Genomic DNA, 16,589 nt, shown 5'->3' with positions numbered 1-16,589 from the left:
TTATTGTAACACTTGTCATACATAATCAGTTTCTGGTAAACCCATTAAATTCACCAATAGATACACACTATACCTTTAATATTTCACACAAACCAGTCAGTCTATTATTTCTTATCCTAAGACATTATTTATCTCTTCACTGTGTTTTTTTTTTTCTTTTTTTTTTTTCTTTTTCCCCCTCACTGAAGTAGGGGAGACCGGGTATGGTTGTAACACTTTTTGCTTCAGCACCTCCAACTCACTGAATTTTTGAGTCAGAGTTCTCAAACTTTAAAGCAAAGTTCCACATTTGTTTACTAAAAAATGGCACCAACTCAACCCTCTGCAGGAATATCACAGACCTCACCAGGTAGTGGCAAATACATGGAGGTCCTTTGTTACAACCATCCCCACTACCCGGGTTGGTGGTAACCGATCTGACAATCACCATGTGTGATCAGGGTGGAAGTGGGTTAATTTTGAAATGGTCATGTGACTCCTATCTTATCCCTGATTGGTGGAATTGGCGGTGTTACAACTTTCCCGATGTTACAACCATACCCAGTCCCCCCTACTGCATGGCTATACAGAAATTATAAGTCAAAGAGCAAAGCAAAGCAGTGAAGCAACAGAGATTACCAGAAAAAGCTGACAGAAAGGGAGGAGAAAATTAAACGGTGAGCCAGAGAGCATGCAAGAGAGGCAAAGACAAAGAGGAAGAGAGTTCAAGACAAAAATGTAACACCAAAAGGTGAGATGGGGAGACAGGGCAAAGAGGGACCAGAGAAAGAACTGGAGAGAGGTACAGAACAGGCCAAGGTAGAAAAGGTCTAATGAAGACACCACCCCAGCCCCCAAGCTCAGAATATTTAAGACTGCAGTGCCAGACACATAAGACGGTCTCTCAGACAGGAAAGAAGAAAAATGCATTCAAGAGAAATAAAAGCTTTATAGAGAAGCTTAAAAAAACAAAAAAACAACACAGGTTAATAGGTGGAGGCAGAAGACGTGGAGGAGAGGAAGACAGGAGGAGAGGAAGGGGATAAGAGGTGGATGAGGAGGAAGAAGTAGTGGAGGAGAGGTAGACAAAGACAGGGGTAAATGAGGGTAAGGAAAGGGGGAGGTGGACTTGTGTTCTTCATCAGCGTTATATTGTCATTTCTAGGAAAAAAAAATAAGTTAACTGTAAGTTCTTAATGTAACATCACCTCCTCATGTTTGAAAACACACTCTTTGTTCATCAGTAATGCACACACATGTTCAATAACACCATCAGCTCTTTGTCAACACAGTCATGTGTATGTTTTGGTTAAATTGTGAAAGAAAATGTTTTCCTTTGTTCAGGTTATGTTGTTTATGGAATAGAAAACTTCTGATTGACATCCTCTAATTTCTTTATTATTAAAGGATTATTTTTATAACATTAGAATTGAAACCAGTCTTTGTAAATACAGATATTTAGAAATGTGAGTTTTCAGAACAGTTAAAAAACTCGACTTAAATTTCCAGTTTTGTATGTAATTACATATCAGAGTAACCAAACCCTTTTACAACATACTTTAGGACTTCAGAAACTGGAAACTTTTTTTTTTTATCTTTATAAAACAGATTGAAAATTCATGGGTTTATTGGATTTATTTTGATATATTTTAAGTTTCACAGATATAATTTTGATCAAAGAGCTTGCATGACGTAGCGTATTAACCATTATAGAAACATTAGATTTATTCATTAATTCATTTATCATTATTTTTATTATTTTTTTGTTATTATTATTATTATTATTATTATTATTATTATTATTATTATTATTATTTTATTTATTTATTTATTTTGACTTTTTTCAATATTCCGTTAATCTAAGGCAGCGCTGAGGAACACCTTACGCCAGGTAGTCTGATACATTTGTTAAGCACTGTTAGACTAAATGTTAGACAATAACAAACGCTGACTAAAAATCTAAACATTAAATGTAAAACTTAATTTTAGATTTTAAATGTTGCTTCCCGGCGGAAGTACCAAAATAAAAGCTTCATAAAGTGTTACGGAAATCCCAGCCAAGCTCTGCCGGGCGCTGGGATATGAGAGGACCACTGAAGAGTACTTTAATGTTTCCATAAACAACAAAGATCACGTTAAAGCGTACAGGTTATCTCTCAAACATGTTGCACTGCTTTTCCTGCTGTCCGTTCGACTGTATCTGTCATCATTTGCTCCTGACTTGATTGTTTAGGGTGTACTGCTCTGTTATGTAGATCCCGTGATCAGGACCTTCCTGTTTACTGATCATCGTTCACACACTCTCTCAGGCAGTGACCAGCGCTGTCTATCACCGGGCTCTGACAGGACAGAGACACTCAGAGCAAACACCAGTCTGCTGCAGATCCACTCAGGCCGAGCACACATCATGATCGTGTGGCTATGAGAGTACAGGAGCCATGGCGACCCAGCACCGGATCACAGTCTGCGCTGTGCTGCTCCAGACCTGTTTGTTGTTGCTGTTGTCGGCGCGCAGCAGTGAGTCACCTCTGGGAAAATGTGAGGGGAAGAAGTCATGCCAGCCCCCGAAACCTCCTGTGGTCCTCAGTAAGTTTATTTCACTCTGTTTCACAAGATTCTCGTCCTGTTTTCTTCATTTTCTGCCTACCATCGCGACGTGTGCGTCAACAGCTTCTTTCTCAAGAGGAACCACAGAGTCTGTCCATAACAGGTTTCCCTTCCAGGTGTTTGAGGCAGCTGTAGTGTTGGGGTTCAGGTTCGTGTTAGTTTCACATCAATCCATCACCTCTGTGGCTTCATTGTGTGAACTTTGATCGCTATAAATGTAAACATCTTTGCGACATTCAGACACATAAATGAGTGTCTTTGTCTCTGGCTTGCAGCGCGTTAATCTGGTCCGATAAGCACGGAGAGTACACGTGTGTCAGAGTTTACCACATCAGTCATAAGTTCAGATCACCTGACAGTGATAGAGCAGAATGACAAACATGGCTTCACACGGGACGCCCTCCGTGAGAAAGAGGCTTTTTAAACTCAGCTGTGCTCTGTTTCTTTACTCCTCCGGTCCTTTATTTGGATATATCCAAAGAGGTTAAACTTAAAGCAAGCTGTGCTGTGAGCAGGGTGGTCCTGTGTCGCCATGAGAAAGTGATTATGGGATGTTGAACTCCTTCAATGCCCCGCTGTTTGTTGCTGCTCATGGCGTGCACCACGTGAATCAGACTGGATATACATGAGGTTGCACAAGTCCGGCAATTTTCAGAGTTGGAATCTTTCAGTGGGAAGTTTCGGATACTAACGAGAATTAAGGGGAATTTTCGAGAATTTATATTAACTGTGTTCACCCGGTGATAAACATGAATGTTAACATTTTGGTTTGTTATAAGCAGCCATGCACGAAAACATATCTAATTCAGAATTGTTAAAGGACATAAATGAATTGTATGTAGTTTTCCATAACAGAGGTTAACTGTTTATTCAACCTTTATTTAATCAGATAAAAGACCCATTGAGATCAAGATGTCAAATGAGGTGAGGCAACAAAACTGAATGCTCTCTTCCCCAATTCAGTTTTGACATGAGGAACAGAGAGATGAAGGATGTCACAGGACTGTAAAGTATAACAACTTTTAGTTAGGAGAAAAGTACATAAATAAGCTGGAACCAAGCCAAGAAGAGCTTCATAGATCAGGGTCAGCCAGTGCCTATACCTGTGGACACTGAAAGAGGGTGAGCCTGGACATACAAGTCATGGTGAAGTGTGAGGCGACCATCACCAGAGACAAACCTCAAGGCACTGTGATAACAGAGTTTAACCACTACAGACATTTAAGAGAAGCAGCCATTTACAGAACATCTCTATAGTCGACCAGAGGAAGACATGTTGCTGTCACGAATATAGGCATAAATATTTGTCAAAACAACAAAACCATGAATGGGAAAATTAAAGAAGATTCACATATTTAAAATAGACACGTTCCTTATGTCCCCTCAAAAAGTCTCATTCAATAATGTGAAAATATTCAGTGTAGCTTCTCTTCAGGTCGTGCTGCTGCCTCATAATGACTGGTCGTCATCTACAGCAGTGTTTCCCAACCCTGGTCCTGGGGACCCCCTGCCCTGCATGTTTTTTATGTTCCTGACTCCAACACACCTGATTCAAATGATCAGCTCGTCATCAAGCTCTGCTCGAGCCTGATAACGAGCCATTCATTTGAATCAGGTGTGCTGGAGTGGGGTAACATCTAAAACATGCAGGGCAGGGGGGTCCCCAGGACCAGGATTGGGAAACACTGGTCTACAGTGTCACAAAATGCTGTTTTTCACAACAACAACCATTAATGGTAAAAATAAAATAATGTTTTAGCAATCAAATTTTTAGAGAGATTCGTTTTATTTGATAACAACCTGAAAATTTCCAATATTCCCAAGCTTAAATTCCCGTGGAAAATTCCAGTTTCCTGAAGTTTTCACCCTCTTTGCAACTTTAGTAATACATGATGACCATCAGTGACATTTGTTGCAGATTGGTCAAAAGGTACAATGAAAGTGACATGCAGAAGTTCACACTAGTTCCAGATAAATCTCTTGAAAGTTTGTATACTTTGTTCATTATATAAGACATTGGTTTACAAAATGCTTAAGCAAAAACTCAAACACAGAGAAGTCCTTGCAAAACATAAATGAAGACATAAAGCTCAACAACACATGACCAACCATCAGCCAAACAGTCCAACATAAGAACCTGATCTAGAAGTTTTGACCCAAATGTATGTAAAGAAAGATAAAATTCCAGAGCCTGAGAGCAGGAGAGGAGGACAGTCAACATAGACTGAAACCATGAGGACCAAAGGCCAGAGGAAGTATGTAAAAAGAAAGATACAGAAACAGAAAAAAGATGAAAACAAGTTAATTAATGATTAGTTAATTAATGCAAAAACTAGTAATAAAAGTACTGGTAATGATAATTATACTAATTTGAAAAAATACAAAAACATTGTGAAAAGAATCAAAAACACAAAAAGGAGAACAGAGATATTTGATAAATAATCAGTTGAAATATTTAAGATATAATGAAAAAGGGATCAAAAGGCAATAGAAAACACCACAGTCAAGACAGTTTTAGTAAGTTTAAGTAGAGATCTAAAAGATGAAAAAATGAGGTCACATCCAGAAAAATCCTAAGAGAACTTTTGAACAGTATTTTGTCATTTCCATTGAAAACTGTTATCTACACAGTCACACATTAACTGTTATGAGTGCAGACTGTACCATCATAGACAGTCATATTAGGACAGTCATGTTACTCGGGTGTGAGTCATGTCTTTCTGCTGTCTGTCCCAGTTCCAGGCGACCTGGGAAACCAGCTGGAAGCAAAGCTGGACAAACCCAGTGTGGTCCATTATATCTGCTACAAGAAGACAGACTCCTTCTTCACTCTGTGGCTCAACCTGGAGCTGCTGGTGCCTGTGGCCATTGACTGCTGGATTGACAACATCAGGTATGAGGAGACATCACTGAGCAGTCAGTCCATCATGAATTCACCCAGTCAGTGTTTTTTCTGACATGTTACAGCCCTATCATGAGCACCATCACATGATAATCACAGGTTTAATAGCATGTTGAAATAACTTGTCTTTCCCCTTCTTTTGTAAACATGTTGGGATTAGGTCAAAGTGCAAACCCAAAATGGCTCATTGCTTTAAAATGCTGCTTCAGTGGATTAGAGCAGGTCGACGTTAAGCGGTTAGATATTGATGTTAACCTGCTGAACATCTGTCACACTGGATAAACTGACCTTTGAATTATTTAGCAATAGCTCTGGGAGGAAAACCAGAATAAGCATTCAGTCAGTGTGTTCGACAGCAGTCATCTGCTGTGTCAAGTCTTTACTCAAGCCCAATATTCAACAAAAACATCTTCTTTAGTCCTTAGAAAATGGACTTCAGGAAAAACTGCTGGATGTCTTCCATATTTGCTCATTGTTTACTGTGACGCGTTTTTCTTCTTCATTGGATTTATTAGCAGGGTACACTGTGTCGTGCTGCCATGGGGTCACACTGTTATTTAACAGACGCGGCTATCAGAATCCAGCTTACACACTGCCTATCATGAGGGGGCACGGTTGGCTGTGGAAACGCAAACAGGACCAGGCCTAACCGAGCCAAACTATACTGATCTAAACCGGACTGCTTGGTGGGGATGGGGCTTAAGTTCCACAAGTTTTCGTGAACACTTTAGACATGTTTATCATGTTTTAACAAGCCAAGAGAGATGTTTTGTGATTTTTTTACCCAAGGGGGTATTCTATCACCATCTGGCATCCAAAGAGACACTTCATACGTGTTTTGGCCCTCAAGAAGGGACTTGAGTGCATTTTGGCTCCCAAGAGGGAACTTTAGCATGGTTTGCCATCCAAGAGGAGCTTAGCACAAGTTTTTGCTTCCAAGAGGGCACTTAAGGTTGTGTTTTGGCTCCTAGGTGGGGACTTTTGTCATCATTTGTCATCCAAGAAGGCACTTTGCACTTGTTGTTGCCCTCAACAGGGCACTTGAGTGCGTGTTTTGGCTCCAAAGAGGGCCATTAAGCCTGTGTTTTAGCTTTCAATAGGGTACTTTATAGGGCTAAACAATTACTCAAATTGAAACCAACATCGCAATATGATAGATTGCAATTTTCAAATCGCAATTAAAAAAAAAGTTTGATGTACACAGACCTGGAGGGGATACAGTAAGTTGAACTTGTTCTACCATTAAAACTTGCAAAAGTCAATATGCTTGGTTTTTTTGGGCAAAAACACTATAAGCAACAGAGATCAGAAATAGATGAAAAGAATTTTATAGCAAAAGTATGATTGCGGCTGGCAGAGCCACACCCCTTGTTTACTTGATTCTGTATGGTTTGTTCGCAGCTGGAGGTCAGTACAAATTCAGAGTTCCTTTATCTTTTCCAATTAAAAGTGCAGGAAAGAATAATTTGTACGCTGACAGTATTCTTTGTTGTGCTGGTCATACTGTAAAATGACTTAATGCTTCTGTTTAGTGATTAATGCAGAAGATAAACGTCCCCCCTAAAAAAATTGCATGCTCAATTGCAATATTGGTCCAAAAATATCGCAATTAGATTATTTTCCATAATCGTTCAGCCCTAGTACTTTGCACAGATTTTTGCCCCCAGGAGGGCACTTTAGCATGATTTGGCCATAGACTGTATAAAACATGGACGAAGCATTCGCGACGTCACCCGTCTGTTCCTGAAACCATGAAATGAAGCCAATCTGTGGTCGCAGCCACATTCGCTGTGACGACGGCTGTGAGTTTTTCTTTGAGCAGCTACAGGGCGCCTGGTGGTCATTTGACCTGAGCTGTGCCTCTGATTGGACAACCAAATGATCCTGATAACTTCTAAACTGTAGAGATAGAAAAAAAATTGCTCACCGTACAGTGTGTGCCGATAGATTAATCAGCATTTTAGACCCAAGCTGTTTTTTAACCAGGCTGTAAATATGTTTTACTTATGCCATAAAGGTCTGTTTTTATGGCTGGGTGTGTCTTTCTGCAGCCAGCCTCAGGTGGATTCTCAAGTAACAGCAACTTTTAGCACTTCCACTTAGGCTTCATTTTTACTGACTGGATGTTGCCCCTTGGATTGGGCATGCAAGAGGGCCCTTTAGTCTGTGTATCGGCTCCCAAAGGAGCCCTTTACTACATGTTTTTGAGGGCACTGTAGAGCCTGTTTTCTAACATTTGCCTCCTTTCTCGTGGCCTGGTAGGTTGTAGGCATGTAGGTTAACCAAGAAGGTTGACAGATTAAGAATGCAGAGCCCCCTTGCCAAAGATTCCTGGAGTCCCTCCCCATTTCTCTACAAATGCATCAATACTTTGGTTTGCAGCAACCAGGCTGTAGCATCCATCGCTCACACAGGCACCCAGAGTGGGTAGGGCCCATGTAATCCTGCAAAAGCACATTCACTTAATTTCAAACCACACAGGATTTTCACAATCGAGACGGATGAAACAACAGCCTAATGTTTTTCCAAGAGCAACCTTCTTTAACTGGTGACAGTCCCTAATGGGAACATAACACGAGAGAAAGCCTACCTTAGAAAGTGGTCTCCTTTCTGACCCTTCCCCTTGAAAAACCCCTCTACCACATCACTGAAGTCCATCCAAAGCTTCATCATGATGCTCCTTGCTAGCTAGATTACTTTGATTCCTCCTCTGTGCACACCACTGATGAACTCTTTGTTTAGCTGTATCTCTAAGTGTGTGTTATTCACTCTGTGTGTATGAAGGTTAATCTACAACAAGACCACACACACCACCTCCTCCCCACCTGGAGTGAACATCAGTGTCCCAGGGTTTGGAAAGACCTTTTCACTGGAGTATCTGGACCCCAGCAAACGCACCGTGGGTAAGTCAGAGGCTCAGCACTAAGTATGTCAACAAAAAACAGATAAAAACTTTAACTCCTGCTAAATACTCTCTGAATGAAATGAACACAGGGCTCATTCAGGGGAATGGAGCTGCTGCGTCCTCTTCAGCTCTTCTAATGAAAAGCACATTCCTCTGGCAAAGCAGAAAACCAAGCAACAATAGCTTGTTGCTGTAAACAGTTGATTATTTGAGTCTTCTGAGGAAAATCTAAAGCTTATCTTCACTTGGTTTATCTGTTTCTAAGTGTCCACACAGCTCATTCTTTAACTGTGGAAACCGTAGAGTCATCACCTGAAGTGATAGAGACGCAGCTCTCTGTCAGTCTCTATATTTCTTATCAGCATCTTGGAGCAGAGCCGCCCCTTTAAACAACTTCCTGTTTCCAAACAGAGTGTTTTCTTTGGAGGGGGCTCTCCTCACTGATCTGACGTTCATGCTGCTTCATTCTTCTTCTTCTCTCTGTTGGGTTCCTCCAGGCATGTATTTCTTCAGCATTGTGCAGGCTCTGGCCGAGTGGGGCTACACCAGAGACGATGATGTGAGAGGGGCACCCTATGATTGGAGGAAAGCACCAAGTAAGCAACAGCTGACACACACACTCTCACACACACCAAACCAGCCAACTAAAACCACAAGGAAGACTTGTGTTGGGTAGGGTACGCTCAAATCCCACGCCAGGTCTGAGTTTGAGTATGCAAATTTCATGTCAGTGGGGAGTGGGGTGTAGCAAGTAAAATCTGTCTGTGGAGGAGGATTATTAGATCATATGAGGGCAAAACATTTTCAGACAGATTCACTGAGGCTCACAGAGAAATATTTAGATAATTTAATCAGATATGACACCAAGAATGTTTCTAACATTTCACTCTTTTTCCGCCAATCTATAAAATACTTTGCTATAAAAGAGCAGCACGATCTGTCAGCTGATTCCTCCGTATGAAAACATGTGTTTCCTTTATCAATTTACTTTTAAAAAAGAGGCTGTTACCAGTTCTTAATAAACTCCCGTGTCTATGATACAGTTTCTGCAGAAAACATTCAGACAACACTGGATCAACATTTTAGCACAGATTTTTTTAAGGATGTCTTACTGATTGAAAGATGTGAAGATGATTATTTCACTCCTCTCATTAATATCATCGTGAACTGTGTATGAAAAAGCAACTTTTTCAAAAATAAAAGACGTTCATATACAGGGGATCACAACTAATCAGCTTGTCTCGTGGTTAAAAATAATCATGAAACTCCTGTCTATCTGTGCGTAATTGCGCACGATCGACACGCTTCTCGTCCAGAGACCAAAATGACACCAAATGAAGTTAATGAGATCAGTTTATAGGTGAACTAGTGTGCAGTATTGAAAATGTTTTTATCTGACACAGGGCGTGGTCACACTGGCCATCCATCCGGGCTGAGAGGCTGCAGGTTCTCTTTCCAACCAAAAACTCCAGCAGCTGATTTCACTGATTACCTCACCTTCAAGCAGAGAGCAGGGACTAATCAGTGAAATCAGCTGGTGGAGTTTCTGGTTGGAAAGAAAACCTGCAGCCTCTTGGCTCGCCATTGCACGAGTTTGAGATCCCTGCTTTAAAGGGTATCACACACACGCATGGCTCGCCTCCGCCATCGTGAAGCGTCTGTTTACATGAAGCATGATCTCATCAGAGTCAGCACAAGGAGACACAGAGAGCACTGCTACAACTTTAGAGACTTTTAAACTTATGGTAAGTGGTTTTGGTCCGACGCAGCCCTCTAACACCCCGCTTGGTTTAAAATGATTGTGGAGAGAAGCGCTCGTGGTGATCATACATCATGGATCACATGCGCTGTCCATGTACTTGTGCTTGTATGAAGTAAACCGTGTTGAAGCCCACCTCTCTGAAGCGTGCCGAAGCAGAGAAGTGTATCGTGCTCCAGCACAGCACGGTTGTGGTCACACTGGCTATTCAACACATGCTTCAGGGCTGAAGCCTGCTTGAGCAAGGCACGATTTGGCAGTGTGACCGTGTCCAGTGCAGGTTGGTCTGTCCCTCCGTCACTTCTGCCTGAAACTGACGCAGACCCGGTGAGAGCTCCACTCCCTCCTCAGTCAGTGACAGGTTCAGGCTGCAGTCTGCCTTAAGCTCATTTTTACACCCAGATCTGCACCAATTGATAAATGAGGGCTGCTGTGTTGACCCTTCTCCCCCTGCTGTGTCTTTCCTTCACCTTTAGATGAGAATAAGGAGTATTTCCAGGCCCTGCAGCAGATGATTGAGGAGATGGCAGAGAAAGCTGGTGGGCCTGTGGTCCTGATCGCTCACAGCATGGGCAACATGTACACTCTGTACTTCCTGAACCAGCAGCCACAGGCCTGGAAAGACCGGTACATCAAGGCGTTTATCTCTCTGGGACCACCGTGGGGGGGCGTGGCCAAGACCCTCCGTGTTCTCACATCAGGTGAGTAGCAGGATTGGCTTAAAGAAACTGTATCAGAGTCAGTTAGGGGCCTCTGATAAAGCAGGCTGGGGTCTGCATACTGACCAGCTGGGTCTCATCCTGGCAGTCTCTGTCTTACATATTTTTCCATATTCTATTTTCTCTTACTTGCTTTTTGCTCTTGGCCTTTCCTTTTGCTGGCCCACAAATACCCCAAACTGGTGCTGGTGCTTGTTCCAGGCCAGTGCCTGGCTAAGCACTGGTTCTTTGTGTTTCTGCCAACAAAGCTCAAACCCCACACGCTCAAAACTTGTGCTTAGCAAGTACCAACCAATGTTATTTAGAGTTACATGATGGGGTTTCATTTTGTAGTCCTTTGGAAAAACATGACTAGAACTACCTAAGCACTAACACCAGCACCAACCAAGCACTGATGGATCTGCTGACTTGTGGGTCATTGTCCTCTGTTTCACCATCATGACACAGGCACAGCCAGCGAACCAATCACAACTCTTTTCTTATTTTCACAAAAAGTAACTTCGTATCCCTAGATGAATTTAGACACATTCATTCATTCATTCATTCATTCATTCATTCATTCATTTTCTGAACCACTTATCCTGTTCAGGGTCGCGGGTGTCTGCAGCCTATCCCAGCTGTCATTGGGCAAGAGGCGGGGTACACCCTGGACTGGTCACCTGTCAATCACAGGGCTATTTAGACACGTTATATTTTTTTATTACTAAAAAAGAAAAAGCCAGGACAAATGAGGCTACAGTCGGTGGGGTGTGGAGCCCTTGGTGGACACAGGCTCAGTCAGCTGGTTGATAATCTGTGCCTGAGAGTAACTCATGGAAACACCAGGGATGAGGATAAACAGGCTCTCTTTGCCTGTCTGTGCTGATCATCTTGGGTGGTGGAGGACATTAGGAGTCATGTGTTAGACTTCGTGGTGGGGTCGGTTCCCTTTTAGTACCTTGGAAAGTACCTTGTGTACCTGCACAGCCCATCCAAAGTGTAAGAGTAGAGTAGAAAGTGAGAACAGAGAGTGATTTCTACTCTCACTGTGTGTTTCACTTCAACAGCTCAAAGAGAGTGTGCTGATTTCACATCAAACCTGGGTCACTTTATTTTTCTCTTTTTACTGAGAAGTTGATGCTCTACAAACTATTTAAATACAGCTTTCTGATGATATGGATTAATAAAACCATTATGTCAGGTCTTGTTCCTGTATGGTTTCCCGTCACAGTCCAAAAACATGCTCATGGCTCCACAAGCATTCCTGGGCATCAGTGAAATCAACCTAAGCTCCAAAATGTAAAAAAAAAAAAATCTGTTTCATGACTTTACAACAAATAAATGAATTAGGTAGTTAAACACTGTGATTTAAATGAACCATGTGTATGAAGTCTTCTGAGGGAAAGAAGCAGGAAACATAAGAATGAGGAAGAAGAGCAGGTTTCTGTTGCATCAGTTGAGGTTGAAGAACCAGTTATGCAAAAAGAAAAGGGTTTGAACACCCTCCTCTTTTATTTTGAAGGTATTTCATCGTTATTTTACAGTGTAATTTTCACAGCGCTGTATTTAAAAATAACAGGATTTTATAATTGAAATTTAAAAGTAAATTTACAGTAACTCATGACAGTGCACTGAAGAAATGTTCTTTCAAGAGCATGCTAGTTTTATGTTTTGATTTTTGTTAAGTTACCCACTAAAAGACAAAAAAAGTTGTTCACTCATATGAAATTTATTGTCAACCGTAAATGACATGAATAACCTTTACAATCTACAAGTTAAAAAAAAAAACAACCTCTAAAAATACCCACAATGCACCTGGGTACCACGTGCTAAATAATGATGATGTATTCCCACTTTCACCCAAATACCTTTATTGGCAAGCTGACATGCATTTCTGATTCATGTGGACATAGATTTTTAAGTTGAATCATATTTTATAGTTGATATTATGCCAATTTATAATTATGTGTTGTCACAACAACCTCAGTAATCTTTTGGTCTTAGTGAATTAAAATATGTTAGAACAACTTATGTGCAAAATTTACAGTGCACTTGGGTTGAAAAGTGTAACTGAGACTTGTTTTAGATCAGAACCCTCAGACCAACTCAGCAGTGAAATGTGTTTCAACCTCTGAGAAAACAAAGGACTTCACAGATTAGTTTAAAATGTTATCTGTTGGAGACAGTGCTAGCACCTACAGCTGCTGTAATCAGACCTGTTTTGTATCTGCTCTCAAACATCCTTCTCCTCTTCAAGATGAGTTCATAACGGCCTAGAGGAAGCTGGGTGAAAGACAGTTGCTTCATGTCCTGTTAGTGAATTTATTCCTCAACACTTTTTCTCCTGTTGTTGACATGAAGTCGCTCCCTGTGTGTGATATGTTCATGGTTGCATGTTGTTCCTGAAGGTGATCAGTAGAGGTCTCTGTATCCTGACTCCTGATAGGAAAAATATCTAAAACCCATTTTCTGTTGTGATTTCTCTTGGTAAAAATCAAACTGTAGGACAGTTATTTTATGTTTTCTCTGAAGGTGGATAGTTCTGTGCACCTAAAGTCCTCTTTCTTTGCCAACAGGTGACAATAACCGCATCCCTGTGATCAGCCCGTTAAAGATCCGTTCCCAGCAGCGGACCGCGGTGTCCACCTCGTGGCTGCTGCCCTATGCTCATACCTGGCCCAAAGAGAAGGTGAGTGTGCTCATATTTAACTCAAAGCTGGGACAACACACAGAAATTGACCTAAACTTTCTTCTGAATATTGATGAGAGTCAAACAGGAAACTGGAGGAGACTCACAAACTCCCTTTGACAATCTTCTACCTACAGGGGGTGACACTTTTTCAGTAAAAGCATGAACTTTCTGATTTTTTTTAATGTTAATGACTGTTTGAACATTTGAAAACCATTGCCTGTTCCTGGTCTTTATGACAGTGGGTGATGGTGCTCATGGGAAATGGGGTCTTTATCCAGATATTCCTCTCAATGTCTTTAAAAGTATAAATGTTTAGCAAGAGAAGAGGAAAATTAAGACACTCCAGTGAGTAATTCTTAAAAGCAATTTTGTATTTTCTGTTCAGCTCTATGTAATTACTAATAAATGCATTAGCTTGTCACTTTGCATCCTGGGAAAAGTAGTCTTGAACAAAGAAAATAAGAGTTAAAAAGATCTGCTCTTTCTCACATGACTTGTAGCAGAGCAAATCTGAGCGTAGTTTCTCCTCCAAGCTTTTATTAAAGTTTACCAACCTAACAAACACCTCACCCACTCTCTGCTCTCTGTCCAACAGGTCTTGGTACAAACACCCACCACCAACTACACCGTGCTGGACTACAAGCGCTTCTTCACAGACATCGGCTTCGAGGACGGCTGGCTGATGCGTCAGGACACCGAGACGTTGGTGGACGACCTCACGCCTCCCGGGGTGGTTGTCCACTGCTTGTACGGCAGCGGCATTCCCACCTCCGAGGCCTTCCGGTACTCGGAAAAGTTCCCAGATGTGGAGCCAGAAGTTGTGTTTGGTGACGGCGACGGCACGGTGAACCTTCTCAGCGCTGTGCAGTGCAAACGTTGGATAGGGAAACAGAAACAGGCTGTGACGTTGAAAGAGCTGCCTGGGAACGAACACGTGAACATGTTGTTGAACGTCACGACTGTGGCTTACATTAAAACTGTGCTCTTCTCCCCGTGACGCTGCACAAACAGAGTGGAGCATTAGATTTATGGATTTATACAAGAACTCTACACAAACAGTCACACAGGGATGGACTGACAGGGTCTCGTCCTGTCTGCTGACCTCAACGTTTGTGTTGCTGAAAAACTCACTTCTACATGTTACATCTTTTATGAAAGAGAAATTTGAACTTTATCGATACAGAATTGAAGTTTTAGATTGTTTTAAGCCTTAAACTTTATTTACAATAATTTTGAGTCCTTAATTGAAGCATGCAGTACAAAAATACATATTTATACACCCAATGACAGTTTGTCGTCTTGCTGAAGACCATGGTTTTCATGTGTGTTACACTTCCAGAGAAATGAACTGGAGCCAAATGTTTTTTATTGATCTTCACAAAGAGATTCTTCCTTAGTTCAATGAGAAGTCCACAGAGTCCACTTTGTAGCTTTTATATTAGCATTAAATGGTGTTTTACCAACCGAACCAATCACAGGAGTTTGTTCTCGACAAAAGGCTAAAAAAAAAAGGTTGAAAGTAAACATTTTAATCTGTGTTTGATCATTTTTAGTTCAATCAACTGCAGAAAAGAATGATCACTCAACTCTTTTTGTTCATTCTTACCTTTATTGTGAAATTTGATGCTTGCCAGGATAGCTTTGTGGTCGAGCCGAGAGATCAACCTGAAGAGTCTGGATTTGACCGTGAGAGGATAAGTCACCTAAGTGGGTTTTTATGTCTGATGGTTTGAATTTTACATTTTCCTGACTTGTTGAATTAGTCATTGTTGATTCTTTTGTGCAGACAGACTCTTTAAGTGGACTTCCTGTTAAAGTCAGAGTGAACGTGTGTGATCGTGCCACTGAGCCCTCTCGATGGGACCACACTGGTTCTCCAGGGGTCATATCTGCTGTGGATTAGCATTTGTGTCCCAAACATTTGTTACCTTTGCCTTTAAAGTAAATGATTTTAAAAAGACAGATGTTTTCTTTTCTTATTAAGGTTTCATTTGAGTCTCCTCATGTCTGTACCTGGGGACATTCAGGGAAAACTTTCTATGACTCAGGTACATCTACCTTCCCTATAAGCAAAAAACCCAAAATAGAATTGGGAGAGATATTAAATTAAATTGATGTCTAAGAGACTGAGTTTGGGTCGCCAGTATAGCCTTGGGTTTCTCAAGTTATGGTCTATGGACCACAAGTGGTCTACCAATACATCCTTGTGGTCCGCCACAACCATGAGTGAATTTTGATTTTTTTAATGGGGTATTTTAATAATGATAGTAATAATAATAATAATAATAATAATAATAATAATAATAATAGTAATAATAATAATAATAATAATAATAAAAAATAATAAGTTTGACTCACAAAATTTTCCCTGAAACCCCTCCCACGCAGAAAACAGCCAAGCTAGCATTACTCCATTAATGAGCCAACAGCTAAAATCATCATATATCATGGAAGCTAACACTATAGTTAGCACTAGTTTGCCTTTGTCAAGCAACTTCCCGCAACCAATCTGTGAAACTGGACGTGAATATGAAAAATCCACTTTCAAAGTGAAACAAAAATACCACAGTCAGTTCGTACAATTCAGATTAATTTGTAAAAAGAGGATCCTTACATGTATCGTTACTTTATAGTACACTGGTCTTCTATCTGTGCTTTTCTTCTAGGGCTGTTTAGTTTGGTGGTTTGAGAGACTTTTTTATTTTTGAGGGGTGGTCCTGGGTCTTAAACAAAGAGATTTTAGGAAGTCCCCTAAGAAAGCGACAGCTCCCTGATGGATTTCCATGAAAAGGTTTCCGATCTGATAGCATAAAAACTTTTCATCCAGTTTCCAGTTGACCTAGAGCTTTGAATTTGATTGGAGCTGTCACTGGACACTGGAAGCCAGTGCAGAGAGATTAACAGAGATTAATGGGGTGATGTGCTGTTTTGGGCTGGTTAAATGGTGCGTTTCAATTTGTCGTCGGAAGTAGGAAATGGAACGCCCCCTGAGGTCGGGGTTTCCTCCCAGGAAGTCAGCAGATCCACACCACCTCCAAGTTTGCAAT

At 41.1% G+C, this 16,589-nt stretch overlaps 1 protein-coding gene across 1 annotated transcript; it reads left to right on the top strand.

Moving 5' to 3' along the window:
* The first annotated feature begins 2,030 nt into the window (after positions 1-2,030).
* On the top strand, positions 2,031-15,502 carry pla2g15 (phospholipase A2, group XV). The gene is made up of 7 exons (XM_074677824.1): positions 2,031-2,565; positions 5,323-5,479; positions 8,273-8,391; positions 8,891-8,989; positions 10,629-10,853; positions 13,427-13,539; positions 14,138-15,502. The coding sequence occupies exons 1-7, from the start codon at positions 2,418-2,420 to the stop codon at positions 14,537-14,539; spliced, it is 1,263 nt and encodes a 420-aa protein (XP_074533925.1). The 5' UTR covers positions 2,031-2,417; the 3' UTR covers positions 14,540-15,502.
* The last annotated feature ends 1,087 nt before the right edge of the window (positions 15,503-16,589 follow it).

The sequence above is a fragment of the Halichoeres trimaculatus genome, unplaced genomic scaffold (assembly GCF_033239565.1).
Source record: "Halichoeres trimaculatus isolate MK-OKI-2021-1 unplaced genomic scaffold, fHalTri1.1 fHalTri1_scaffold_10, whole genome shotgun sequence".
Classification (NCBI taxonomy): domain Eukaryota; kingdom Metazoa; phylum Chordata; class Actinopteri; order Labriformes; family Labridae; genus Halichoeres; species Halichoeres trimaculatus.
This window is presented reverse-complemented; position numbering and strand designations above follow the sequence as displayed.

Bases quoted from the DNA above. Each gene is read 5' to 3' on its own strand.
- pla2g15 (XM_074677824.1), top strand. From the start codon at position 2,418: ATGGCGACCCAGCACCGGATCACAGTCTGCGCTGTGCTGCTCCAGACC. The intron at 5,480-8,272 runs GTATGAGGAGAC...GTGTGTATGAAG, and splicing joins TGCTGGATTGACAACATCAG to GTTAATCTACAACAAGACCA. The intron at 8,990-10,628 runs GTAAGCAACAGC...CTTCACCTTTAG, and splicing joins TGATTGGAGGAAAGCACCAA to ATGAGAATAAGGAGTATTTC.